We start from the raw sequence: 27,344 nt of genomic DNA on the forward strand, positions 1-27,344 counted from the left end.
TTTGGAGGCAACGTCTGGCTTCCTTTTGGCCCCCACTATGATTGGCATTTGCCTCCAAGGAGCACCGGACCCTAGAAGATTTGCCTCCACTGATCAGACTGTCACCTCTAGACAGTGAACCCGCAGGATTGAGCACAAAGCTAAGGGCCAAGCCAGAGGTGACCAGAGGATGGCCCTTCTCTGCTCCTGGGCAGATTTCACTAGATGGTCACTCAAGGCAGTAGGGTTGTTTAAGCCCTCCTGCACCAGCCAGAGCCATGAGCAGCATTGGACCAACCATCCCAAAGGTTCCAGGAAAGGTTCACCATGGTTTTATGGGTGGATGTCACCCTGCACATATCCGTCCAGAGGTGCCCAGCAGACCCACACACCATCCTCTTGTTCCCACCTGTAGTCATCTGCCTGGCTCAAGCCAGCCCTCGCTGGCACAAGGCGTCCTTCATTCAACACCAAATACGTGCCAGGCCCGTGCTTGAAGCTAGGAAGTCAGACCTGAGTTGGGCGCAGTCCTGCCCTCAACGAGCCTACAATCTAGCGGGGGAAATGGACCTGTAACAGAGAGGTACCACTCTGTGATGTGATAAAGTGCCGGGAACTCGCAGCCAGGAACCAGGGAAGGTTTTCTGGGCATCGTTTGCATTCGTGACTTACATAGCGAGGCTCTCTTAGCAGGGGGCCTGGGATTCAGCTGCCAAGAGAAATCGTGTATCCGAGCCCTCTTATTTCTTTGTTTCTCCCTGGCCCCCCCCCCCAGTTTCCTGAGAGCTGTACATTCCTGTCCCCACCCAGCTCTCAGCCCCGTATCCCCAGCTGTGCAACAAGGGGTATCCGGGCCAGCCCAGGTCTGTCACACAATGGCGTGCCACCCAGCCAAGGGAAATCGTTGTACAGCCTCAGCCCTCTGGCCAGCTCCAGGCCGTGGGCTGGGGGGCCAGGCTCGGGGGAGGGGTCAAAGTGGCTGTCAGGGAGGCCTCTGCAAGAGGAAGGGCCGGGCCCAGGGAGGAAGGACGGAAGGCAACTGGGAGGTCAGGAGCTGAGGCCCAGCCACAGAGGGACCTTGGCAGGAGGATGGAGAGAGGAAGGGCCTGAGGGGGGCCTCCCTGCCACACGAATCACAGCCAGCAGGTTAGACAGTCCCAGATAACAAGCTCTGGCTTCTCTAGCCGGTAGGGACCTGCAGAAGTCACCTGTCCAGGCAGAAAGACGGAAGTCTCCCAACACCCACTTGCGGGTACAAGAGTTGCCAGCAATAGCCCCGTGAAAGTCTGTGAGCTGGGACATTGCTCTTGGCAGTTGACCTCATGTCTTCAGGGCCAAGAGCCCTTCCGTTTGTTAAATTTGGACCCTGTTGTTGGTAGCGAAGCCTGCTTCCCCTGGCTCATGAAAGCCCAGCCTGTCCCCTTCCCCGTGCTGTGCACCCAGCAAGCCAGCTGCCTCCGGCCCAGGCTGATTAAATTCAGATCCTTCCCTCACCCTGCTTCTTGAGGGATGTTCCCCAGCGGTCACATGGCGCGCCTACAACCCGCTCAGTTCCTCCAAGAGACCCTGGGGCTCTGCGGTTAGTGGAGAGTCGCTCCCTTGCCCTCCCTCGCTCTCAGCAAGCTGGGAGGCACGGGCCGCCATGCCTCCAGGAGTCCTGTGGATTCAGGGTTGCCATGCAGAAAAAGGAGTGGCAAGAACGATGCAGAAGGAGTGGAGCCTTGGGCTTGTGGGCACAGGTTCATCCCTCAGGGCCTTGGTGTGTCCTGTAAAGTCCAAGTCCTGGCCTGTAATGCCATTCAGTTCAGAGAAGAGGAAGGAGCACTGGCCGGAGAAGCTTTCGCCCCAGTTTCACATTCACTTGTGACAAGACCCGTCTCTTGGAGGCCTCGCTTTTCCTGCGCATTAAATGGAGACAGTAAAGACTCCCAGGGTTTTCTGGCGGGGAAGGGGGATTCAAAAAAGTCATAGCACGGGTATTAAGTGGTTCGGACGACGCAGTGCTGGAACGCAAAAGGCAGAAGGATGGCACGCGGCCCACGTCTCCATCCTGTGCCCGAGGCACATTGCTAGCTGATGTCAGCGTTTTCTCATTAAGCCCTCTCGATACTTCAGAATCCCTCTCAACGTACACTTGGAAGTCATGCCAACAGATCAGAACTGCGAAACAGAAGGAAACCTCTGCCCCCCGGCCCGCGCAAGCTCGGGGCATCACGTCGCTGTTCAGCCGATCCCATCGAGCCCAGGCAGAGCCGCTAGGAACTAGACCCGGCAGAAAGCTGGAGGGGCCCCTGTGAGGGGCCCGAAGAATAGGATGCTGGCATCCTGGCTCAGCCCATCGCCCTGCGGCTACGCTTCAGCTGTCAGTTCCGCAACCGGGCCCGAAGGACAGGCCGTTACTGGACCCCCGCCCTTTTGGAACTCACGGAATCGTGAGGGAGACACAGCATCCATGCAGGAAAGACAGGCCAACAGTGCCGAGCTGGGCGCAGTGAATGCCCAGTGAAAGGGCGAGGTGGCCAGGGCTCCCCGGGGGGTTGGGACACGACGCGAAGCTGGGCCCTGAGTGCCCGCTGCTTCGGAGGCCTTTGTGCCCGGCATCCTGGCTGGCAACCCCTCTCCCTTTCCGCCCATTGCTGTGTCCCCAGAGTTGCCCGAGCAATCATCCCAGCCCCCAACACAGTGAGACGAGCCTTGGAGTGCTCCAGCTGACACCCAGGAGGGCCCCCTCCAGGAGGCAGTGCCCAGGCTGGGGGGGCAGGCCAACCCGACCTCTGCAGGCCCCGGCCCGGCTCCGTGCTCCTGAGGCCCTCAGCGCAGAGCACTTCCTGAAGCAGCCACCAGGGCAGGTGTCTCTAGGGGCACCACCCACCCCCAGGCAAGCAAGGAGGCCTACCCAGCCCCAAGACCTGCCTCCCCTCGCGGGCAGGGAGGACGCCACAGGGCCTTTGGGGGTGGAGCGTGTGGTCATGGATGCAGATGGAGCTTGGAGCTCAGAGTAAATTTCACTGAAAACAGGAAACCACGAAGCTGAGATGTGCTCACTTGTAAGGGTCCGGAGAAGTAGAGCTGGAGGCCGTGCGGGAGGAAACTGGGGAGGAAGTGTGATGGCTTTCTGCTTGGGGCCTCCTCTCTCCCGCCACATAGCAGCAGCCATGCTTGGGGTCTGGTAGCCAAATTCTTAGAAATTATATGTGCCTGGACGTCAGAAGCCGGGGGCTGGGCCAGACTGGCCTCCGCCCTGGGGCAGGAGCACTTTCAGAGCTGGGGGACAGGGAGTCTGGTCTGTAGGCTTATCTTTCAATCCTGGGGGCAGCCCTGCTCTGCCTTGAGCAGGTGTCACCCTGCCCATCCCTGCCTCGTGGGCCCCCACAAGCTGTAAGAACAGCACCCTCCTTCTGTGACAATTGGCACTGAGGGTCCCTGGCAGCCGATGGACTAGAAGAGGGACCCCCCTGCCAAAGACAAAGCAGGAGCTAGGATTTTGAGGTTCTGGCCACTGGAGGTGTCCCTGCGGTCTCGAGGCCCATGCCCGGCATCGCAGGACACCCACACTGGCCCATGTCCTTGGGCGTGACCGGGGAGTTTGGGAGCAGTGCAATGCATCCGGGGGGTTCCTGGTTCTACCCGCAGGCCTGGGGGCTGGCTGCTGCTGGAGAGCCTAGAGCTGCTCCTTTGTTCCACCCCCAACTCTTGTCTCCCCCGCCCCAGGCGATCCAGCGGGTTCTGAGTCCTGGCTCTCAGTACCCAGGCCCAGCTCGGCAGAGCCGCTCTCGGCTGCCAGGGGATGAAGGCCTTCCTCAGTGCAGTGCCCGGGCCCCTACACGGCCCAAACTCGCCCCTTCCCCTGGTGGGTCCCCCTTCCTGTTTCCACCCCAGAGTCTACAGAGGCCCCCCGCTCCTCTCCATGTTTTAAAACCCTTTAATCGAAATTCCACAAAGGATTCCCTTGTATGTGTGTATAAAACAAATCCAGGGCATATGCCCTGAAGCAGGAGACAGAGCAGAGGGTCCAGAGCAGAGTTGCCACAAACCCTCCCATGTACATGCCCACCTGACAGGGCCACTCTGCAGCAAAGACTCAGCAGATTAAATGGGACAGAACACTGAAGACCGGGGTGGGTGGCGGAGGGCTCCCCGGGCCTCAGGCACCCCTACCTAGAAGCAGCGCAGGGATTAAAACCCAGCTCTTACAGTCCGTTCACCGGGTTTGCACGTGTTGCCCGTGTAGTTAATAGGACTCCCTCTTCACACTCAAGAGTGTCACAGTTGCGACAATACAGTATGTGGTCACCTTCTGTAGTGAGCACACTGAGCACTAGAGGGGGGAGGGAGGATGGGAGGTGGAGCGTCTCCACTCACCTTCCCAGCAGGCTCCACCTGCTCCCCCTCCCCACCCCCCTACAGTGGGTATTGCAACCTCCTGCCTGGCCTCCGTTACCCAAGATGCCAGTTAGCCCATAGTGGCCACCATGCCAACATGTGCACTTCCTGTTTCAGGGACCCGGTCAATGAACTCTGGGAACCAGAGGGCAGGCAAGGGGAGCCCAGATTTGCTGAACCCGTTGCCAGCTACTGGGGGAGGCTGCTGGTGGCAGGCAGCGGGGGAAGGCTCCCATGGCCCGGAGGCAGGCAGGCCCAGCCCCAGAGACCTGTGGTTACAAAGAGGGAGTCTGACAGATGAGCAGAGGCGAGATCACCACGGCAGGGAGGAGTCTTTCCACGTCTTGTCCTGTATCTCGCGCCTGGCAGGTTGGCACTGGGTAGGGGAGAGTTCCGCCCAGTGCCCATCGCGTCCCCTCTGTGTTGTCAGGTCCCAAAGACTCCTGTCCCAGGGGAGGAAGCTGCCACAGAGCTGAAAATTCTTGGGCTTCTAGGATGTAGGCCTTTTGGCATTTGCAGCTGGTGAATCTCGGGTCTCTGGGTGGGATCCCGGCACCCCACCATCCTTGAGACAGGGACTGAGGGATCCAACACCTTCTCCCTGCTGCCATGTAGCACCCAGAGGAGTTGAGGGTCTGGCCATCAGAGGTATCTCAAAGAGTCTGGGCTCAGAGCAGGAGGGAGGGAACCAGGGCCAAGGCTAAGGGACCACTCAGAGGGCCGGCTTGACCTCAAATGCGTCTGCCCCAGGCCCAGCCACGATCGCCCACTGGCCCCAGCTGGCCTAGATGGCCTCAGAGGTCGGAGAGTCAGGCACGGTGTCTGCAAAAGAATGAAGCAGAATGAATGAGGGGCTCCTCTCTCCTCCATCCTCTAATCCCACACCATGAGACTGGGAGGGGAGTAAGGCTGGTGCCCTGCAGGCCATGGGGAGGTCATGACCTTGCGGGCCATACTGCCGCAAGGGTTGAGAAGCACTCACCGAGGGTTGGGAAGAAGACATCCCCAGGGCCTGGTGGAGACACAGGAGTGCAGGGCTCGGAGAGCAGGTGCCGGCCAGACTCCGAAGGCTGCCTCTGAGCCATGTAGGACAGTGGAGGCCTGGGCTTGTCCTCTGGCATCCCGTGGGAAGACGGAGAGACCTCAAAGCCAGGGTTTTCGATTCCTTGAGGGTTGTTGCTAGAAAATCAGAGCTGAATCAGTCAGTTGTACTACCTGGGTTTTGGCCCCCTGCCCTCCTGCCTGTACCCCTCCTCCACTTCCTTACCCTCACCTGCCTTCGCACCCCAGGCCTCAGCACCCTCTTCCGGCAGGAAGGGAGGGTCCAGGGCCACAGAGAAAAGGCCATGGGCTGCACTCTCCCATCTTCTCTGAGCCGAGGGCATCTGATCCCAACTCTACCCTATTATTTGACCATCTGCCCCGGGCGTAGCCGGGAACCCGAGGGTCAGAGACACTTTCAGGACATTCAGGAATCTGGGGACAGGTTTCTCTTTGGTCAGTAGAGTTAATGGCATTAAGACTGAATGTCCCCAAGGCTTGTCTTAAGCTGAAAGGAGGAGTTCCCTTTCCTTCTTCGTGACTGGGAATAGGACAGCCTCTAAAGACATCCAGGTGTGCTGTCCTCTTTTGCATGTTTCAGTGTCTGTCCCCAGTTCAGCTGCTCTCCCTCCTCCCCCACCCTGGCCAGTTGACAGGGAGGCCCAAAGGTGGGTGCCTGGCTCCTCCAGGCAGCATCAAGAGCTCGGCCTGCTGGGTGAGGGGTGGCAGGGAGAACAGCCAACCAGCACAGATGTGTTGGCCTCAGTAGCAGGTGCTCTTGTAAGTACTGTGCTACATGGCTATACGGGGACCCTGCTGCACAGCTGTCCTTCCTGTCAGCTGACCCAGGGCCCAGGGAGGACCGGGAAGGCCATGTCTGTGTTCTGAGCCCTGTCACGGTACAACCAGTTATCAGGGAGGAGAAAGGAAAGGATCCTATGGAGGGAGGAGTCGGTCCTGGTTAAAAGTTACCCCTCTCCCTTCTACATTAATTCCAGCCACGGTTTGGGTATAGACATTGCCCTACAGAGCCACAGGCCTGCGGAGAGGCAAGAAGAGAGAGAGCCCGCCGAGCTTTGAGTCGGGGCCCAAGCAGCTGCAGGAAGGTTTCTCAGGAAGGTCTCCATGGGCCTTACCTGTCCATCCGCACCAGTTCCTGGGCACCTAGGGACACACAGACAGACAAGGCCGTCACAAAGGAAAGGCTTCCTTAGACAACATCCCTGCCCCCACTGACAGATGCCCTTCGAGGAACTGGTGAAAGACCAGGCCGGGCCACGGTCAGCCCTGGATCCCACTTGTGTTTGCTCTGGGGGCCCATACTCTGGTGGTTATCCTGCAAGCGAGGCCTCAAGGAGCCGTGCGTTTTAACCAGTGATAGATGAAACTTGGGCTGCATTTCACAAGTATAAAGGACAACATTTGTCACGAGGAGGCCAAAGGCAGCCAATGCTTTCTCCTATGGCTCGATTAGGGGTCGTGAGACCTTCCGGATTTAAGTATCAACCAAAGGCCTGACTCTTGAATTGGCTGTTGCCTGTTTGGACTTTTGCCGCGCTCTGGTCTTTCACCACGATTTGCTGAGTGGGAGTGGTGTAAGGTCAGTTCCAAACTGGAGGGTTCCTGATCCTCTCTGGCCCGTCCTCCGTGTTACCTGTAGGTGGCCTTAGAGGTGACATCTCTTAGAGGAAGCTTGGGGGCCCGAGACCCCATCACTTCTCAGACATCCTGCCACTTTCTGCTCTTCCTCCAAAGCTATTGTCACCCCGCCCCACTCTTGGGATTCCCCACCCCGACACTGGCCACCAACCAGATACAGTGGCCCCAACTTCCCTCTTCCTCACAGCTCCGATACGCTTCTCATTTGTAAGAGCTTTACCATGACCAGTGTGGGGAAACATGGGCGGGGGGGTGGGGGGGAGGTGGCTACACGGAACACACAGGGAAGTTGCACAAAGGTTCCTAAAATCTCGGCTCTCGGAATCATGGCTGCTGTCTACCAAATGCCTTTGTGCGCGAGGCTTCGCGCAGGTGCCCAGTGTTCCCTGGGCTCGTCCTCTCCACCCTTTGGGGGAGGGATTTCTGGCCCCACGTTAGAGCTGGGGGACCCAGGCTCCATCTGACACTGGCTCGGTTTCCACACCCATCAGCCTCCGCAGCAAGCTGCTGACCTCAGTGCTCCCAACCCTTTCTCTGTGGCTCCCTGAGTGTGGCTCACTCCTGAGCACGCCCTGCCCACAGCGACCGCAGGCTCCCCGTCTCCTCCCTGACCTGCCGCCCCACCCCCTCACCCCCCCCCCTCCTCCCCGCCCCGGGCGCTTAGCCTCTGCTTTGTGGCCCAACCCCTGGCATCTCCCGGTGACTTCTGTTCCCATGGCTCCAGCAGCAGGGCTTCTCCAGAGTCTAGATGCAGAAATGACCCCAGTCCTCGGCGTCCGGTCCACCTGCCCCATCCCGGTCCTTCCTCTGGGGAGCCCTCAGCTCGGACTCAAGGCGTCCCGGCACACGGAATAGGAGATACTAGGGGCCGACCCCAGGCTTCCCTCGTGTCCTCAGGATACCCCTACGGTGTTCGAGCCTGGGGCCTGCACCCAGCCAATGCCCAGAATTTGTTTTCCAGTTCCCGTTCCCTGATGGAGGCAGCGTTGTGGTCTGAACTAAGGGGGACAGAAAGCACCTCTTTATCTGGGAGCTGAGCGTGTCTCCCTCCACGTCCATTCCTCGCCTCTGTGAAAACGCTGCACGGGTGAGCACAGGCTCATTGGCAGCCCCACGGTGATTGCTTGGGCCCCCGGGGTTCCTCTTTCTGCTACAACCCCCTTACCTGCCCCCTACCCACCCCCACCCCGGGGTACTTCTGGAGGTAGGCCATGGTGTCGTTTGCGAGAAGAATATGCGAGTAAGGGAAAGGCGGTCACAGCCCCTGAGTGAGCCACTGCGGGGCTCCGGGTGACAGAGGTCTCAAGGTGCTACAGTCCAGCCAGAGGAAATCAGGTGTGAGCCAAAGCCACCTGGTGGTGGAGCAGCCCCGCTCAGCTCCCTCCTGCAGCCGAGCAGAGGAGAAGAGGTGGGGGAGGTGATGCAAGGGCCAGGGCAGAGGACTCTCCAGCCTCCTGCTCCTGGAGGACTCAGACTACCCCAGGTTCATGGGTGGGGTCAGAGGAAGGGCAAGGGGCACTGTCACCACAGAGGAGGGTGAAATGGTGTTTGCGGCCGTGACTTGAAGCCTGACTCCACTGCTTACTCACTGTGAGGTTCCCTAAGCAAGTTACTGAACCTCCCTGTGCCTCAGTTTGCTCCGTGGCAAGGTAGGAACAATTGTGGGACCAAGTCCTCGCGTTGTGATGAGGAATAAGCGAGAGAAGGTATGTAACAACCTTGGCGTGGCACCCAGCACAGCGACCCTTCCAGGTAGGGGTTGGTGGCCAGGACGCTCGTGCTGGTGAGCATTTTGATGATAGGGTGGGATTATATTCTCTGGAAAAAGCATGAGCTGAAGCTCTGGGTTTGAGTCCCCGCTCTGCCGCTTGTTAACTTGCATAACATTTGATTAATTATCTAACCCCGCTGAGCTCAGGTTTCCCAGCTATAAGCTGAAAGAACTGAACTGTTATCTCCGAGATCCCTTTCAGTTCTGATCATCCAAAGGTCATCTTTGTCCCGACAATTGCTCCGCTAGTTGCAAAACAAGCCTACCCAGACTTTAAAGCAGGTCCCCAGAGGATCGCCAAGGGGCAGCATTTTTATAAACCCATTTGAACTACTCCATGTGGTCATTCACTCATTCAGCAGATATTTTGTGAGTGCCCAGCCAGCACCGTAGGGGGCTGGTGGGCCCTCGGGCCCCCCAAATGGCACACCTGGGTCCCCTCCTCCCTCTACCACTGAGCCCATCTCCTTGCAGGGCCTATGGCAGCTTCCATCTCCGGAACAGAGAGGAAATGTGCCTGCCTCTTTGCTAATCCCAGAGGCTGGGCTGGGGGCTGGGGCCGACCACTCATACGGTCACCCACCCCAGGTAGGTAGGGATACTCACGGCGGTTGGAGGCCACCTGCCTTTGCTTGTAGACCAGGAGCAGGATGAGGGGAAGGCAGAGAATGCCCACGATGCAAGCGCCTGTAGCCACAGCAGCAGCCGTGATGCCTGTAAAGGCAGAGAGACGGCCAAGGTGAGGCCCCGTTCCCCCTGTTCCTCCTGAAGGGAAACTGAGGCCCAGCGAAGGAAGGCCAGGCCGCAGGGGGACCCAGCTTTACCCAGGCCGCACAGCCAGACCCTCAGTGACCTGCAGAGGCACAGGAGGCCCGGGGATCCCCTTTCAAAGACAGCCCCATGCGTCCTTCCCAAGTGGGCTTAGGGCACACAGAAATGAGACCAGGGGCTTACAGTGGAGGCAGCTCCAGGGAAGAGAGAAAAGGGTTTTCATCCCAGCCCCCTGGGGACAGTTCAGCTGCCCTGGGCCACAGGTTGTTCCCCGTAAAGGGAAAGCAGGCCCTTCACAGACCCCATGCCATGAAGTTCAAGGTCAAAAGGAACCCAAGTGCTGTAAAACTTTTGGAGGTAGAAAGCAGTAATGGTCGCACAACATCGTAAGCATAATTAATGCCATGCTTAACAGTGGTTAAAATGGCAAATTTTATGTTCTCTATGTTGTACCACAATAAAAACAAACAAACAAACAAACAAAAGCCCCACTCAGCCCGAGAGACCCCTCAGCTCTAGACACAGCTTCCAGAAGTGATCTCGCACATGAAAGTCACAGGGGGAAGCTTGGGTGAGAACTGGAAAAATGTGAATCCTTGATCTGACGTTTAAAATTGTTTAACTTCCTAAATTACAAATAAAGAAAAAAACCTGTAAGTTAAAATACATTAGAAGTTCCCTCCTCTTCCTCCCCCCAGGTCCCCTGCAAAGACACAGTCACTGTCCATGCTTTTCTCACATGTAGCCTAAATTTGCTCCTTGTGTGCCTGCATGTATATACATATATATATATATATATATATATATGCTTTTCATGACAATCGCTTTCCCCACTGAGCATGGCTTGGACATCTCTGTATCACACAGAGATCTATCTCGTTCTGCCTAGGGCTTTATCATGGGGCTCACCCCAGAATTTATTGCAACAGTCCCCTATGGGTAGCTATGTAGATTACTTCCATTTTTCAACATAACTAATAACGTAACAGCGAACTCCTCGTGTCCACATCTTCGCTCACTTGGGCAAGTACCTCTGTACATAAACTCCCAGCGGTGAAAATGCTGAGCCAAAGGGTAGGCGCATTTTCTTTTAGGGTATTGCCTAATTGCCCTCCACAAAGGTTGTACCGCTTCACGATCCCACCAACAGCGTGAGAGGCTTGACTTATTTCCGCCCATCTGCTGACTCCAGAAGTTTAGCTGGGAACAGACATGCCCTCAAAACCACAACCAGCATAAATGCATTTTTTTTTTCCTGATTTTAGCCCTTCCCAAAATATGGGCTGGGATACCCTGTCACGGTGTCCACTTGGCCCCGGGAGCTTTGGGAAGGTGGACGGCTGTGGTCTCAGTGTTGCCTCTGCACTATTTATTTGGGAATAAAGGCTGTTTTTATCTCATCGTATTGCTAAATAACCTGATGGTGTAAATAAGCTTTCCGGGGGTTTGTTCATACCACGGAAGAGAACAAACTGTTTACAGGCACTTTGGACATACCCACTGGTACAGGAACAGTTGCTATGCTAATTACAAACCAAGTTCAACTTCACATTAAAGCAGGTTCCCTGCAGATCTCGGCAAGGCTGCATTTTGATGTGGACTGTTGCAAGTAGACACGTTCTACAATTTAGACGTTTGAGGATTTCTAGCCCCCCAGGCACAGGACCTTCTTGCGGGCACTGAGAAGCGAGTTACAAAGCACTCTTTTTCTAGGTACCAGAGCAGGTGTCCAGACTGGTACTAAGCCACATTCAGTGAGGTGAGTCAGGTGCTCACTCATGGTGGCTCCCTGTCCGTGGCCTGACTCCTGTCCACAGGCAGAGATCCCCCTCTGGGGCCACTCTAGGGGATCAGGGTTTGGTTTCTTTGCAACCTGGGCTAAGAGTCGAGGCCAGGACAGGAAGGCACGGGTCTGGGGACAGCTGTGTGGGCCCAACTGTCCTCCAAAGCTGAGGGCTCTTCTGCAGAGCCCCAGCTCTCCATCCCTCCCGCCAAGCATGGCCAGTACCTGGGCAGGAGAGGAGGGAGCCCTGCTTGGTAGCCATCCAGAGCCTGGCTCATGGGGAAGGTGATCAGGCACTGGCAGGGACAGCTGCCAGGCCAGCTCTGAGACTTGTGCCAGACCTTTACATAGCACGCTGCGATGGGAGCCCCAACCCCCAACCTGCTCAGCAGTGCCTCCTTGTCTAGAGCCTGCTGGTACCCTGTGGGTCGGTAGGGAGGTATGAGAGGGGAGGAGGGAGTCCGGTCAGGCTGCCCGGTTCCCCCAGGAGGGGGCTGGACAAAAGCAAACCAAACATCCTGCTGTGCAGGGGGACAGGGAGGTGGCTTTGTGGGGAGATATAGGCTGCTCAGTGCCCCCGCTTCCCTGGGCTCAGTGAAAAGCCATACAGCCCCTCAGCAATTCAGGGTTCCTTGGGGACCAACTGCCTCAGCCTCTCTCCCCTCCTGTTGCCCCCCCCCTCCGACCTCAGACTGATGTGGGCTTTCAGAGGATTTCCTAACCAGCTACCCCCACACTTTCCAAAAAGAACATTAGGAGACAGGGCAGCAGATAGATCAGGAAAACTCAGAGCTGCCCAGGGTGGAAGCATCCTTAGCAGATCAGGTAGTAAGGTTGGCCGTGGGACACCTGTCTTAGAGCGAACAGGGACTAGGGTCTTTCCAAAGGTAGGCAGCACGGAGGGCAGTACCCAGTGGCCAGCCCTGAGGCCCACCCAAGCACGTGGGTCACCAGGCAAATGTTTCTAAACCATCAGGAAACATGGGGCGCCTGGGTGGCTCAGTCGGTCAAGCATCTGACTTTGGCTCGGGTCATGATCTCACGGTTCGTGAGTTCGAACCCCCTCATTGGGCTCTGTGCTGACCGCTCAGAGCCTGGAGCCTGCTTCAGATTCTGTATCTGCCTCTCTCTCTTGCCCCTCCCCTGCTTGCTCTCTCGCAAAAATAAACAAACATTAAAAAATAAAATAGAGAGTTTATGTAAAATCTGGACTTCTGACTGTGCTTGAAAATGGAGTGGCTCTGGCAGCCCCAGGCCCTCTCCGTGCATGCAGCAGTTGGAATTGCACTTACAGGCTGGCAGCTGGGTGCCCACCACCGTCTCCACCCCTCCCTACTGTCTGACTCACCAGGTCCCCGGCTCAAGGGGCGCTTGAGTTTTTGATCCCTGATTCAGCCTCTTGGGTAACACTGATTGCCTCCCTGTTTGTAGGAAAAGGACACCCTCGCTCCCATTTCTGAGTGGACACATGACACCTAGAGAAAGGGAGCACTGTCCAAACCCTCCACACCGCACCCAAAAGCACAGCTGGGTTTCTTTGCATCTGACCCCATGCCACCTTAGCGGCAACACTCCACCAGTTACAGTCTCCAGACCTCCAGACCCAAGAGTGTGGAAAGGGATCGGAAAGGGACTCGCAGAGGCCATCAAAGCCACCCCCCTGCTCTCAACAGCTAGGACAGAAGTAAACACATCCCTCTGGCCCTGGGGGGGCCAGGTCACTGTGGACAGCAGCTCAGGGAGGCAGGGGCCAGAGAGAAGCCACACATCCCTGTGAATTGGAGAGTCAGCCAAATGTCAAAACCTGAGAGCAGAGGAGCCCAGCCCTGACCCACGCCAGACCATCAAGTTCAAGGCTCTGCCTCACCCTTGGGTTCTTGCCAGCCAGATACCTAGGGTTTCCCAGGTGACTTCTGTTTCCTTAATTCCCACAGCTCCTTCTCTAGAGTCTAGATCAAGAGAAATGAGCCAAACCTCCGCTCCCTCTCTATTTTGTACCTGGTTTCTTTGTTGTCCCCACTGGCATCTCTTGTCTGTGTCCCCAGGACTTCAATTCATACAACTAATTTCCAGAAAATTGGTATTGACAGAGGGTAGGACGGCCTGGCCCCCAGGCAGGGTTTGCGCACTGAGAATCAGGCGCTCTGGCTGAGGGACTGGGAGCAATCCCTTCACCTGTCTGAAGCTCAGTTTCACCATCGGTGAACCGCGGGCAGTGGCAGAGGTGACGGTCTCTAAGGGAGCTCTGGGGGCTCCTGGAGGAAGAAGCGGGACTGGAGGGTTGCTCAGAGTGGAAGGAGCAATGGGGAAGTAGAGACTCGTGGGTCCGGCCAGGTGAGGCTCGCCCCGTCCAGTACGCTCGTGCTCACGGTCGTCCGCCCTCGCTGGGGAGCTGCCAGTGGAGGAAGTGAGGACAGCAGTGGCTCAGTGCCGAGGCGACACATAAGGGCTGCGGTGCGCAGGGAGAGGGGCTTGAACCAAAGAGTTCCTTGGTTCGACGTGGGTCTGGCTCAGACCGAAATGTGTGTTTTAATTTAATTTCTGGCTAAACTGTCGGTTCAAAAAAGAGCAGTGTGAGTAGAAAGTCACCGCGACCCTTGAGGCGGGCTTTGGCGATGTCTCCCCTTTGCCTGCTGTCTCGAAGCTGCTGGGCATTCTTTCCTGGCCTCTGGGAGCCCCCACATCCCTTACAGCAGTGCCCCCTTCCTCCACAGGGTACCTCTCTGGGCAAACCCCAGGGGGCTGACTGCCACCCACTGCCTGACGCATCCCTCCAGCGGGGGAGAAGGTGGAGTGAGCACAGCCCAGCTGTGCCTCCCTGGGCCTCTGTTTCCATGCTTATAAATCAAAGATGGTGCCGCCTACTTCAGAGGGTTCTTATCAGAATCCACTGCGATGCTGGTACTTGAAAGGACTTAGCACGGTGCCTGGCACATAGTAAGAGCTCTAGGAAAGGTAGATCTCTTCCCCTTCTGGAGCCTCTCCGTCCGCCCTCCCCCATGCACAGAACGAGGAAGTTTTAAGTAGGTGCAAGCCAAGAGGAACCCCACAGCCCTGTCATCGTCCCGGGTGGTGGAGGGCTATTGGGCAGGAGAGGCACACACCGAAAACAGCCTGTGGCACCAGCACCTGTCATGGGAGGCACTTGGCCAAAGATCACTGCCAGGGCACACCCCACCCAGGGCTTTGAGCCTTGGAAGGGGAATAGGCTTCTGGGGACTACAGCCACCTGGCTTCAATGAAGGGGAAAGCAGAAGGGAGGGGCAACAGAAAAGGAGGAAGGACGGGGGTCCCGTGGGCTTGGGGTGATGAGGTCAGAGTTTGGAACGGGGCCTGGGTCCAAGATGAGGACAGAGGAGAACAGAGGACCCAGAAGGGCCAAAAGAGTGGTCCCTTACTTTCACTCTCCCTGGGGGAAGGTGGGTACAAGATGCACTGGGATGAAGCTTCTTTGTCTGTGGGAACAAAGAGAAGGGTTGGTTAGGTGGGCTTGAGGCCAGGGAGGCTTGTCCCAGCCAGCGCGTGCACACACACACACGCGCGCACACACACACACACACTCCCCAGCTCACACCCCCGGTCCCATTCCATGACCACCATGTTTTCATGAGCAGTGACATCCCAGCCTACGTTTGTACACCTCCTCTCGTTACACAGAACGACATACACGCTGCTGTCCATCACACCCCACCGACCAGAGATTTCCACACGGCTCCACACACTATGGCCACCCTGTCTCGCACACGTCCCCGGAGTGCCAGTGCCACCCATATATAGGATCACACGGCCTCCGACACAAAATCACCCACGGTCGCACCATCACATGCACAGCAGCACGCCCCCAGAGTCACTCTGTCTTCCTCCCCGCTCACCCTTCCGGAGGGGCGCGCACACCACCCCCCGCAGTGACCGCTCCCCCACGCTGTCCCACAGAGGGTGCCCTCACCTCTCTGCACCTGTAGCTCTATGGCACCGTGGACCCTCTGCTCCGAGTGGTGCTGCCTGATCTCCACCACCAGGCAGCAGTAGAGGCCGCTGTCCACCGGGGTCAGGTTAAACACGGTGATGGAGAAGTTGCCATGGTGGTCGGAGACGGATTGCAGCCCGTGGCGCTGGGCCAGGTCCTGGCTGCTGTTGGCCTGGTGGCCGCTGTGGTGCAGGTGAAGGTCCTGGAATGTGAGGTTGCGGATGGGCCGGCGCTCCGAGCAGAGCTGCACTTGGCCCCACAAGCCGCGGTACCACGTCTTGTAGTAGGTCACGTCGTGGCCCTTGGCCATGGGGCCCAAGATCCTGCAGGTGAGGGTGACGTTCTGGCCCTCGGGACACACGTACAAGGAATATGGTGTGGCGACCTTGAAGGCCGCCACCAGACCTGTTCAGAGAGACAAGAGACTGTACCTTCCGAGCCGCCAACGCTCCCAGTTCCCCCAGAGCGGGGAAGAACCTTGGCCTGGGGCTCCAAGCCCCGGGTAGGTTCCCGAGCCACAGGCCCCAACAAGTGAGTCCACCTCCCTGGGCCTCAGCTCCTTCATTAGCTCTTGAACCTGATTCCCTCCTGGGCTGTGTGGGAGGAGGAGCTTCTCCAGGTAAGGGACGCCCCTGACCCCTGGAGAGCTGGACGAGGTGTAGGAGAGCAGGCAGCACACTGGGCCCAGCCAGTGCGTCCTTCTCCTCCCGCCCCCACGGTAGGCACTGTGGCTCTGCTCACAACGGGCCTCCGGCACACCCAGCCTCCGTGCCCAATGCTGTCGGGTGGGAGGCAGGATGAGGAGCACAGAGCCTGTGTGGGAATGGCGGCCCTTGACCACCCTTCTGGGGCCATTAGCACCTTTGGCCCTTCCCTCTCCCGGGGCTGGTCTTGCCTTCCCACGTCCCCATCACAAGCACTAATGGAGTGCCTGTGTGTGAGGCCTGTGCCCGGTGCTACATCTCACCCGGATGCCGAGCACGTGGCCTCCCCTTGGGAGCTCGTGACCTAGCTGGGTAGACCGGGCATGCATTCCTGGCAAAGTCACCCCACAGGTTAAAGGGCAAACCAGTGCCAGCCTTCAGGGCACTTGGAGGAGGGAAGATACAGCCGCCCCGAGGATGGTCAAGAGACTTCTGGAAGGAGGAAGCGTCTTTGGGGTTGATGGACGGATAGGACTTTAGCAAGTAGAGAGGGTACCCTGGGCCAGGTGGTGAGGAAAAGCCCAGGGGTCTCGGGGACAGGGACAGGGAAATCATGAAAGGTCCCTTCATCCGTGTACCTATTGCCATCCAGTCTTCTTAGAAATATTTCCTAGTTCATTTTGTTTTCAATAAGCAAATGAAGCCATCCCCCGGTCCTCTTTACCCTACCCCAATCCCCCGGCATTTAACCGTGTTGACTCCCATAAGCACTGGCCCCCAGAAGCAGAATGCTGGGGCTGGAGGCCCGGCTCCTTTAGCTGTGTGAGCCCCACCTTCCTCATGTGGTCATGAGAAAAACATTCGCTACTTCACGTGGTTGTGAGAAGCCTGAGCGAGGGAAAGAGAACACGACAATGTGAGCTCTAATGCCCTCTGCGGACATAGGGAGGATAGCTACAGTTATTATACATCAGCAATATGTGAATCTTAATCGGCACGTCAAGGGCTGTTTTAAGTCAGGCAGACAGGGAAGGAGAGTTTGGATATGTGTACGGAATCCAGACTGGAATGTCTCTTTCACTGCCGTTGCCTGAATCAAGATAATGCCGCTTCCTCCTGCGGACACCCCCTTCCCTGCCTTTAGAGCCTGGGACCCACTAGCAGAATTGAAAGCCTTGCCCCGTCAGGAGGAGGGCAGCCTGGTGTAGCTTTGGAATTGGACCAGCCTGCTCTGGAGTCTAGTAGCTGGGGTCACTTAGACTCTGAGCTTCAGACTCCTCACTAAGAGACAGAAAGGAAAATTCTACCTGCCAGAGTTGAGGCAAGGGTAACAAATAATTTACATGAAGTGCCCTGCAGCACTTTGCTAGTAGTTGGTGCTTGCTACGCGGAAGCTAGGCAGCTCTCTAATTCGTCTTGGCAAGTCAAGAAACATTTCCTAGGAGTGAAAATAGTTCTGCAGAATAGAATGGAGAAGCCAGCTTCAAAAACTCTTTCCCACTAAGATGTGAATGACTGATAACAGCTTGTGATCCAATCTTGGAGTACCTGCCCATTGAAAGCAGACTGTGGGGGGTTAGCAAAGCCATGGCCCCGAAGACTGTGTCTGCAAGGTGGAGTTTTAGGCCCTAGAAAGTAAGGAGGACAGACGCACACTAGATGCTCCCACTCGCTCCATACACATGTGAGAGGGAGTCCTGTCTGAGAGCCCCAGATTTATGGACAATCTTGGCCAAGGTGAGCAGAGATTTCAGAACTTCCTGGCAAGATGCTGATCTCGTCCTCAGGCAGAAACGTAGAGGCCCGGGAGGGGAAAAGTGATTTGCCTGAAGTGCGGCAGAGGGTATACACTCAGAACCTGGAGCGTGGGAAGCTTCAGGTAAAGCCCGATCTAGTTAGAACTAGCAGAAGAAAGAGCATGTCTCCTGCGCAATGCTACCTACTTATGGGCGTAAACAACCCTATGGAGGTAGGTGGTGTTGTTGTTCCTCCTTCACTGAGGAGAAAAGACGAGGCACAGCGATGTTAAATAACTCACTGGAGATCACAGCAAGTGACTTGACTCCCCCTCACAGGCCTGTGTGGTGGCTGTCACCACCGAACTATGTGTGCCAGTAAATGGAGGTGGGGAGTAGCTAAGGAGGGGACCCTCCCAGGCACTCCGAAGAAAAAAAAACCCACTCAAAGAGCAGACCAAGGAGTTGCCTGCCCTGCGTTCCCCCTCTCTCCAGCAGGCCCCAGCTGGGCACCCCCTCCCAGCACCTCTCCCAGCTAGCACCCCATCTTCCCTGTTCCCGACCCCACCCCCAACCCCGAGAACCCAAGGCCGGGAGCCAGGTCCAGATCCAGCAGCATTCGCCAAGAGCAAACACACCTCGCAGGCTGTGGGCAGAGCTGGCTCAGCAGAGGCCGGGGCCGGGCACCTCTGGGGTGGCTGCAGGGGGCCAGGCAGACTAGAGGTAGAGACAGAAGCAGGAAGTGGCATACAGAGCTGAGCCACATTGGGCTGGGGGCTATGGAGTGGACAGAGGTGTAGATGGGGTGGGGCTGAGATGTGGGCAAAAGCTGGAGGTAGCTTGTCGGTGGCGGGGGGGGGGGGTGGGCGGGGGATGGTGGAGCAGGGTGGGAGCAAGCACCAAGGCCTCCAGGGGGGACACCAGCCGGGGGCGGGGGGGGCGGGCGGGGTTGCGGCCAGCAGCGGCTCTCAGGGTCCAAGCAATGGTGTCAATGAGCACAGAATTGCCTGGACAGCACTGGGGAGAGATTTTCAACAATGGAAGCAATTTCCTTGAAAACCCACAGTGGGGCAGAGAATTGTTGAGACCGGCGGGGGGGGGGGGGGGGGGGGGAGGGGAGGGGAGGGGGTTGTGGTACATTTCTCAATTCCCAACACCCGACACTCCCCAGAGGACCTCTTCCCCTTTTAGAAAAAGGAGAAGCTGCAGGGGATTCAGATTTGGGGGTGGGGGACAGTCTTCAATTTCAGCAAAAGGACCAGAGAGCAGTGGGCTAAGGGTTCACGGGATCTTGTCCTGGGGGCAGCAGGGGATAGGTGGGAAGCGTCCGTTTGTTGTGTCTAAGACTCAAGCTGGCCTGTCCCTGGGAGGATGCTCAAAGGCACAGAGTCGGGGAAAATAATGCACACATCCATGCCATCCACAACTGCACGTGCACATGTGTTATCGGGGATATATATATAGCACAGCTGGATTTATAATTATTTGGCAGGAGGATGTTGCTTATTGTCAGGAGCAGAGCCTTTTGGACACCTGGGTCATTGTCAAAGCCTGGGGCGAGTGGGTGGGGAGGAAAGCCCCTGGCTCCAGGGTGGCCGGGAGCATATGAGACAGGAAAACGGCCCTGGCCCCAAGCCTGTGCCCAGGCAGGAACCATCCAGTCATGGTGCTGCTCTTGGGGCCCAGCCCCATCCCGGTCCCCACCTGTCACTGGGTTAAGGAGGCAGAAGCGCCTAGAGGAAGATTGCTAGGAACCTGGAAAATTTCAGGTCTCAGGACTAAAACCTTGGTCTGACAGATCCCTGGGCCCCAGGCCCCACTTAGCCCTGTCCTTGCTGTATGCCCTTGGGCAGGACCCACTTTCCTCTGTGCCTCCCTCTCTTCATCTCAAGAGACTCCCATGTTCCTAGCCCTTTCCAGCTCTTTCAGAGAGTCGTCCAGACTTTCAGTCTGTGGCCAGAGAAAAGGGCTGTATTTCCTTAGGGCAGAGGAACAGGGCAAGAAATGGGCCACTTAGTTCTCATAATACACCCTGATGAGGGTATTATCAACCCACTTTAAAGGTGAGGAAACAGGGGCACTTGGGTGGCTCGGTCGGTTGAGCCTCCGACTTCAGCGCAGTCTGTGAGTTCAAGGCCCCCATCGGGCTCGCTGCCGTCAGCCTGTCAGCACAGGCTCTGTCCCCCTCCCCCTGCCCCTCCCCGGCCTGCACTCTCCCAAACATAAATGTTTTTGTAAAAAAGAACAAAAAACAATAAAGGTGAGGGAACAGACTCAGAGAAGTCAGGTGACTTCACCAGGACCACCCAACCGTGTGTGGTGAGGCTGAGAGCCACGCCTCCGACACATTGCTGCAGGAAGGAAGAGCCCCCCCACCCCCCACCCCTGAAGCAGGTAGCTTCATTCTCCAGCTGCTCAGATGACCTACTCATCTTCCACCCAGTCAGCCTTGCTCTGCTGCCTCAGACCTAAACTGAAAACATCATTCCGTCATTCCACAAATATTTACCGAGGTCCTAACATGAGCCAGGCCCAAGGCAAGAGAGGCCGCGGGGGTGCAGAGTTTCGTAAGGGATGTCCGCTCAGAATTTAGGCTTGCTTCTGCCACTTTCTAGCTGTGGGAACCTCAGCCTCTTGTAGAAGCTTCTGTTCCAGTCCAGGGGAGAAGGGCTTCATCTCGGGATGCTAGTTTTCGTGACTTCACCTCTTTCCATCCAGCAGGCACCTCGTGAAACCCTGTGGGTGTGCACGGGATGGGTGTGGGTGTGGGTGTGGGCAGGCCTGTGTATTTTCCCTGACAGGGCATGAGTTTAGCCTACGGTTGCCAAGGCGACGCCCCAGCCTCTGGAGGTGGGTCCCCAGCTTGATTAGTCAGGCCTGGGAAGCCCAACCCAAACAGCTGAACTCTGTCCAGTTGCTGCGACGGGTTGTAAGTAAACAGTCACTGATCTTCTGCTGTGGCTGGCTGTGTGCTAGGCGCAAAAGGCCAGGTCCCCACCCTCAGAAGGAGCACCAGACAGACTGGTCTCCAGTTCCCTGCCAGGCCCTGTTCCCCAGGACCGTCCTTGGAGGGTGTAGGGAAAGGCTCGGTTCCGTCTTCATCAAGCTGCGGAGCACAGAGGGAAACAGAGTCGAGGACCAGTCAGGACTGAGTCTGCCAGTGCTGAGTTAGAGGAAGTGCCCCCGGTGCGGGGGGCTGAGCCGGCAGGTCGGCCCGTGAGGTCTGTGGCCAGCAAGGACAAAGGGCATCTCAGATGTGTTTATTGATACCTGCCCCCGCAGGAAGTGTCCATTCACATCAGACCAAGGAGTCTGGGAAGGGGAAGCCAGGCTCTATTGGAGGAAGCAGCACTTCCAGCACCTTGGGAAAGCATCCATGCATCCGGGGCTGGAGGCTCTTGGCCAGCACGCCTCCCTGGAGAGGGCCCGGGGGGCTGGCCAGATGCCCTGCCAGTGGATGCTTCTCTGGATGCCTCCTTCCCAGACTCCCCCAGGCCCTCCCTGAGGATGACTGTGTGCGGCCCAGAATACCAGCTTGAGCCAGCTTCCCCCAAGAGCCTGTGCTATGAAGACTCTCTAAGGTCCAGGTTCCGGTCTCTGGGGACCCTGTCCTCACTGCAGGCGGCTCCGTGGTGGTCAAGGTAGCTGGCACTTGCACAGGAGGTAGCCCGGGACTGACCAGACGCCCCATCTCCTTCCTGTAGAGGGAGAGGTGGCCTGGCCGGTGAAGGCTCAGCTTGCTCTCCCTCCCTCTCCCCGTCCCTGCTGTTGTTATCGGGATGGCTAACTGGCCTCAACGTAAGAGAGGACCCAGCTGGAGCTCCTGTATTTGTTTGGACACTGTATTTATTTGAGGAAGGCAACAGGGTCTGGGAGAACTGGGGGCTGGAAAAGGCCCAAAGAGGCCTTCCGACTGTGCCCTGACCTCTTAGGATGGGAAGTACTGCTCTCTTTCTTTTCCTCTGGGGGAGCTGAACTGCCCCCCTGCCACCAGCTATAACTCCTCACAGTGGCGAGTTTGCTTCTGCGGCGAAGGGGAGGGGACAACAGCCACTATAACACAGACAGTTTTACTTTTAGTTTTGTGGCGTAACATTGAATCACGTAGAGAGAAGGTTATCCTCCTCCCCCACCTTTTTTTTTTTTTTTTAAACAAGGGACAGCGGTTTCGGGCTCAGAGCCTCCCCCGGACGATAGTTTCCGACTAGAATTTAATACTCCTATTTAGTGTTTTTATTAGGTACTCGTGTGATTTTGTTCTATTTATGGCAAGCGATACTGGCTTTCCATTGGTGGCAGTGATAGAAAGTTTCCTTTTCAAATCGATTTACTCAAGGAAAAGAATGAGTTGATCTGAGGGGGAAAAAATAAGTACATACGATTGGCGGATGCTGCAGAAATCCCAAAGGTAATGAGCAGATGACGGAAGCTCGGGAAACACCACCATGGAACTACCCTTCAGAAGGGAGTGGGCAGCCTCACTGAAACCACGGCACCCAGGCTGCCCGTGTCTCAGGGAAAGAGACTGGTCCCACAGTGAATAGAAGAGGCAGGACTTGAACCCAGGTCTCCATGGGAAATAGCATCCCGTGTGGAACATTCAAAGGACCGGGCTGGCTTGGGCAGAAGCACGGCAAGTTCATTACTGAATGATGGATGGGCACGACAGCCACTGTCTCTCTCTGGGGACAGTCAGCCACAGTAAATAGGCTAATTGCAAAGACCAGTTGCAAGATCCCAGTGAGACAGGCAAACCCCGAGCTGATCTTGCCTTGAAGCTGCAAATTCCCCATCTCTAGAGAACACCTTTAAGAGAATCTACGGGTACCTCCATGGACATTTCACGCTTTAAACACTTAGAGGTGCCGACAGGTGGCTGGACCGGTGCATCCTTCAGACCTCCAGGATCCTTAGAGTCCAGTCCTAGTGAAATCGGTCAACGCCCTCCCACACCCTGGGCTCTCTACTGGCTCTGTAGGCAGCAGGGAACGTAGACGGAGAGCCAGTGGCATGCGGCCTCGGAAAGCCAAGAAACAGCTTAATGCTCCCCAGGTGCCGGGTGCTGTGCTGAGCTTGTGCACTGACTCTTCACAGCAGCCCTCTGAGGGAGGTGCTGCCATCGTCCCATGTTAGAGATGAAGGAACTTGCTCAGAGATACCGAGTAACTGGCCCAAAGTCACCGCAGTCAATGGCCACCGTGGGATTTGAACCTAGTTCTGGCTGACTCCCAAGGCCAGACTGTTAAGGGACGGGGCTGTACGGGAAGCATGCAAGGCACACAACTTCGGGTCCCTTGCTTCACCATCCCCTTGCAGGGTGGCACGCAGCCCATGGCACGCGGCATGGCCAATCCCAGGTTCACCCCACCCAGGTGAAGCCAGACTGCTCCTGGATGAATAGCTGACCTAAAACGGGGGGCCTCAGGCTCAGTATGTGGGGCTCAGTGCTGGTTGAAGGGGTCACTGCCAATAGGCCAGATGGGTACCCAGGAGCCCTCCCTTCTTTCCTTCCCTTGATCTACTAGGGTGAAGACCCATATATATATATGTATATAGGGAGGTGGCCTCTTTCAGCTTCCCAGCTGTTCCTCCCACTTGGGACGCCCTCTCCCAGGAAGGTCAGGCCCCAGCAGGGAACCTTTGCCCTGCTTGGGGGAGGAAACAGGAACAGCTGGCCCAGCTCAGCAAGGGACTCCCTGGTATTGTTGGCTGTCCCCAATATTGGGTAGATGCCCCCTTGTGCCCAATGGCCGGCCTCAAGAGCCACCCCGGGGCCTCTGGACAGAAGGTAGAGGATTTCCTAAGAGCTGACCTTTGCTGTGTCAGAGGCTTGCACCACTCGGTTACTCAACAAGACCCTGCAGTCCTGTTTCCCATGAAGGGGAAGAAGGGGTCTCCCCTCCCTGGCCTCGGTGCACTTCCCTGTGCTAGTCCCAGTGTCTGGGCCTCCTGGACTAGCCTATAAGGACATGGTGAGGACAAGAGCTTCCTCAGGTCCTAGGAGTGCCCATAAGGGAGGAAGGGTCTCTGCCACCCTTAGGGTCTGCTGGGTCCTAGCTCTTCCCTCCACCCACCTCACCCTGAGTCGGGTCCAGGTAAGGGGCATCTTCAATTCTTACTGGGCTTCTGAGCAGCCTGCTCTCCACCCCCATTGTCCTCGGTGCCGACCCAACCCCGGGAGCTTACAAAAAAGGCCTACGCCAGCCACCCCCATCTCGCCTTCCCAGACGTGGAGGCTTTGACCTTGAGCAAATCCTGCCCAAGGCAACCCAGCACCTCAGCAGGCCAGGGAGTAGGTCTTTCCAACTCACAGACCCTTCTGACCGTGCCTGCGACCAAGCCTTCCGTCTGTTCACTCCCATGTTGCACAGCGTACTGGGTAGTGTGAATATTCACGACCGTGCCCATATTACCGTTAAGACTACTGAGGCCCAGGGTAGTTCAAAGTTAAGAGAACGCTTCTGACCCCTTTTAGGGGAAAGCTGCTTAGAGCCCTAATCACTGCCGTGAGCCGGGCCCAGGAAGCGATGGCCCTTGGGGGTCCCAAGCTGAGTACCAGAACCACTAGGGGAGAAGGCTTCTGGCCATGTAGACAATATGAAGCCAGGGGTGCTGAGCCTTTCTGCTACCGGCTACTCTGCAGGGTGGGCCCCTATGCCTTGTTCTTTAGAACTCAGTTTCCTAAACTGGGGCTGCTAAACAGAGAGCAGCCACAGGGCAGGGGTGAGAAAACAGAAGGGCCTCTTGAGGTCACTTGAGGCGAAAGGGGCGGGGCAAGTGCTCTCTGGGGGGTGTGGTGCTGGCCTTCCTGCCTGCCACCATGCCCTGCTCCTTCTGGAATCCACGTCCTGCCATGCAGTGTGGCCTTGGTGCCGAGACCGCCACCGCCATCCTGGAAGTATCCAGGCCAGGGCTGGGCAGCTCTGTGGGGAGGGGTGTGGGCTCCCTCCTCCTTATCAGAGGCCAGCCTCCAAATGCTGAGATAACACACTGCCTGCAGGCACGCAGTTCGTTTGGGAGGTACATTCCAGGTCCTCTAGACTCCCTCCTCTCCTTCCTCCCCTGTGCTCCCCCTCCTTTCTCCTTCTGACACACCCACCGGGTCCCTGTGCCAAGTGCCCCACCTTCTTCCAGCCTCCCTGACTCCCTGCATGACTCAAGCTTTCCCTGGGCCTTCCCCATAAAGTGTAGTTCACAGGCTGCTTGCTGGCCCCCTCTTCCCTTGAAATCCAGCCACTCCGGTGCTGGGCAGGCAAGAGCCAGGGGCCAGGCTGTGGGTACCCCGACCTCTGCCCTACCCCCAGGAGCCCCAGCCAAGATTCCACTTGGACTTGTGACAGTCTGGACTTCAGAAGAAGAAAGTGGTGCCGCCCTGGTGTAGGGCTTCTGAGGAAACTGAGACCAAAAAGATGTCACAAGTTATCCCAGGACCCAGAACGGGCTCACGGGTGATCTGGGGAAATGCCCCCACATTCTCCCTGGTGCCCCCACATCAGTCCCTGAGCTGCAGCTTAGCCAGATGCCAGGAATCAGCTGACTCTTCAACTCTCAGCAACCAGACCCTCAGGATAAGGACCCGATGGGCACCCACATCTGGGTGTGGACCAGTGCCCCCCAAGGGTCAACCGGGAGTGTCACCAGGGAACAGGGCGCAGAGAGTACCACACCCCCTTCGCCCAGTGAGAACCTGGAGCCCTGAGGCTGGAGGGGCACGGAGAGGCCACAGGAGTCAGAAGCCAGTGGCAGCCACTAGAAAATGCTGGGGCTGTCCCCACCGTTTTTGTCTCCTGCCCTGCAGCAGCTGCTCCTGCCCCGGGGCTCTCTGGGCAGGGAAGGGTCAGGCGAGAAGCAGTTCGGGCAGCTGTCAGAACGTGCAGATGTACCCAGCCAGAGCACTTGGCAGGGAGCTGCTGGCCCCTGCCCAGCAGTCCCAGCAGGTAGGAGACGCGCAGGCTGGGGGGGGGGGGGGGGGGGGGGGGGGGCGCCCCCCAGCTGCCTGCGACCCCTTCCCCCACCCCTTGTTCTCCTGGGGCACCTCCCCAGTGCCCAGGCTCCTGCCGACCTTACCTCGGGAGGCAGCCAGGAAGAGAGCGAGGAGCACAGGCCCCCAACGCCGGTCACCGGCCTCCGGGACTAGGGGGACGCCCATGTCGCCGTCGGGCGGCGGCGTCTGGAGCCCCGGGGGCCGGAGCGGGACCGCGGGCGTGCAGGGGGAGCTCCTGCTGCTCCGGGAGCGGCGGGACACGGCCAGCCGAGAAACCTCCGGTCGAGTGAGTGCCGAGAGAGTGAGCGCCCTGGGCGCCCGAGAGCGAGAGCCGCTGCTCCAGGGCCCACCCCGCCTCCCCCGCAGCGCCCCCGGGGGGCCGTGGGGGGAACTGCCTCCTCGCCGAGGGCCCCGCGGGAGGGGCTTCCCCTCTGACTCACAGAGCACCGGGCCCTGTAGGTAGGGGAGGCACCCCGCGTCCCAGGGTCAGCTGCACTTGACTGCCAGTGTTAAAGTCTCTTCTCCTCTCTCCCCTTCCCCTCTGGAGAGGATGGGTATTGTCACACAGCCTGAGAAATGCGCTACCTCTTAGCAGCCTGCCTAATCATCATAGGTTGTGTCTGACCTCCCCCAGCGGCCTTTGTCCCCAGTACCCTCTAGCCCAGCTCAGGGCCTGGTGTGAGAAAGAAAGAAAGAGAGAGAGAGAGAGAGAGAGAGAGAGAGAGAGAGAGAGAAGAAGAAGAAGAAGAAGAAGAAGAAGAAGAAGAAGAAGAAGAAGAAGAAGAAGAAAAGAAAAGAGAAAAAGAAGAAAAGGAGAGGAGAGGAAGAGAGAGGGAAAGGAAGGAAGGAAGCAAAGAAAAAGAAAAGAGAAAAGAAAGCTAGCTTTTGTAAAGGGCTAGGCAAGTTGGAGCATGCTTGACTGTAGATTCCAGAACCTGCAGTACCCTTGCGGATGCATACAGGTGCGTGCACACACGCTCACACACGCACGCACACATGCACGCAGATGAGGCACAGGTGCAGGAGCACACGACAGGCTTGGCACGTCCTCACGGGTGCATGTGTGTGTGCCTCTCGTAGCGTGTCCTATAGCAAATCGTCGCGGCTCCTCTCCCACCGGGCCCCGGCAACCCTCTCCACTCTGCACCCGCTCTCACTTCCTGTACCCCAGGCATCCACAGGACAGTCGTGCCCTCCGCCTCTAGTCCTCTGCTCTTGCACCCCAGCCAGCGCTGGCGCCTCTGCTGATGTCTCCCTCCTCCCCTCTCCCTCAGGGATCCACTCAAGTCGTTGCCCTTCACGAAGTGTCCTGAGCTCCCCGGCGGGCACCCCTCCAGGCCTCACTGCCTACACCCCTTTCAGCGATCACATCTCAGTTGCCAACCAGCTGATCCACACCCGGGCTGATCTGCCCTCCTGAGGCCAGACTGTGAGCTGTGGGGGACTAGGGCCTCCATTGTACCCCAGCCTTGCTGAAGCTTCCAGGGGCTTGGCTGAGCCATGAGGGGTCTTGAGCTCACGCGACCCCCAGGCCGAAGGACAGAGGACAGCCAGAGTCCATCTGGATTGGGAATCAGAATCGAGGAACTAGAAAGTAGCCAGGAATTCTGGGTGCCCCGTGGGTGT

At 57.5% G+C, this 27,344-nt stretch overlaps 2 protein-coding genes across 11 annotated transcripts in view; one reads left to right on the top strand and one right to left on the bottom strand.

Moving 5' to 3' along the window:
- The window catches only part of CDH23 (cadherin related 23), a 416,105-nt gene that overhangs the window by 348,653 nt on the left and 40,108 nt on the right, over positions 1-27,344 (top strand). The window contains exon 1 of one of the 9 annotated variants that reach the window (XM_058696616.1): positions 24,534-25,671. The exons of 7 other annotated variants lie outside the window; for them this stretch is intronic. In XM_058696616.1, the coding sequence (XP_058552599.1) occupies positions 25,144-25,671 (528 nt within the window). In that variant the 5' untranslated portion in view covers positions 24,534-25,143. Of the gene's footprint in view, positions 1-24,533; positions 25,672-27,344 lie in introns of those variants that run through there. One more of the 9 variants, XM_058696618.1, reaches the window with a different exon arrangement.
- VSIR (V-set immunoregulatory receptor) lies at positions 3,884-26,160 on the bottom strand. 2 transcript variants are annotated; one of them, XM_058696622.1, is made up of 8 exons: positions 25,802-26,086; positions 20,244-20,470; positions 15,334-15,759; positions 14,786-14,842; positions 9,440-9,547; positions 6,540-6,567; positions 5,345-5,541; positions 3,884-5,184 (listed from the first exon to the last, which is right to left on the bottom strand). In XM_058696622.1, the coding sequence occupies exons 3-8, from the start codon at positions 15,662-15,664 to the stop codon at positions 5,147-5,149; spliced, it is 759 nt and encodes a 252-aa protein (XP_058552605.1). In that variant the 5' UTR covers positions 15,665-15,759; positions 20,244-20,470; positions 25,802-26,086; the 3' UTR covers positions 3,884-5,146. The 2 variants fall into 2 exon arrangements, with proteins under 2 accessions (XP_058552605.1, XP_058552604.1); XM_058696621.1 differs by lacking the exon at positions 20,244-20,470 and having other exon boundaries at positions 25,802-26,160.

Source organism: Neofelis nebulosa, chromosome 13, assembly GCF_028018385.1.
Source record: "Neofelis nebulosa isolate mNeoNeb1 chromosome 13, mNeoNeb1.pri, whole genome shotgun sequence".
Lineage (NCBI taxonomy): Eukaryota > Metazoa > Chordata > Mammalia > Carnivora > Felidae > Neofelis > Neofelis nebulosa.

What these genes read in the sequence shown, in the direction of transcription:
- VSIR (XM_058696621.1), bottom strand. Translation starts at nt 25,883, where the DNA reads ATGGGCGTCCCCCTAGTCCCGGAGGCCGGTGACCGGCGTTGGGGGCCT. An exon ending in GCAGGTGGCCTCCAACCGCC is followed by an intron (nt 6,568 to 9,439) that starts GTGAGTATCCCT and finishes GTGTGTCCCTAG; the next exon opens with GTGCCCAGGAACTGGTGCGG. An exon ending in TGTCTTCTTCCCAACCCTCG is followed by an intron (nt 5,185 to 5,344) that starts GTGAGTGCTTCT and finishes ATTCTTTTGCAG; the next exon opens with ACACCGTGCCTGACTCTCCG.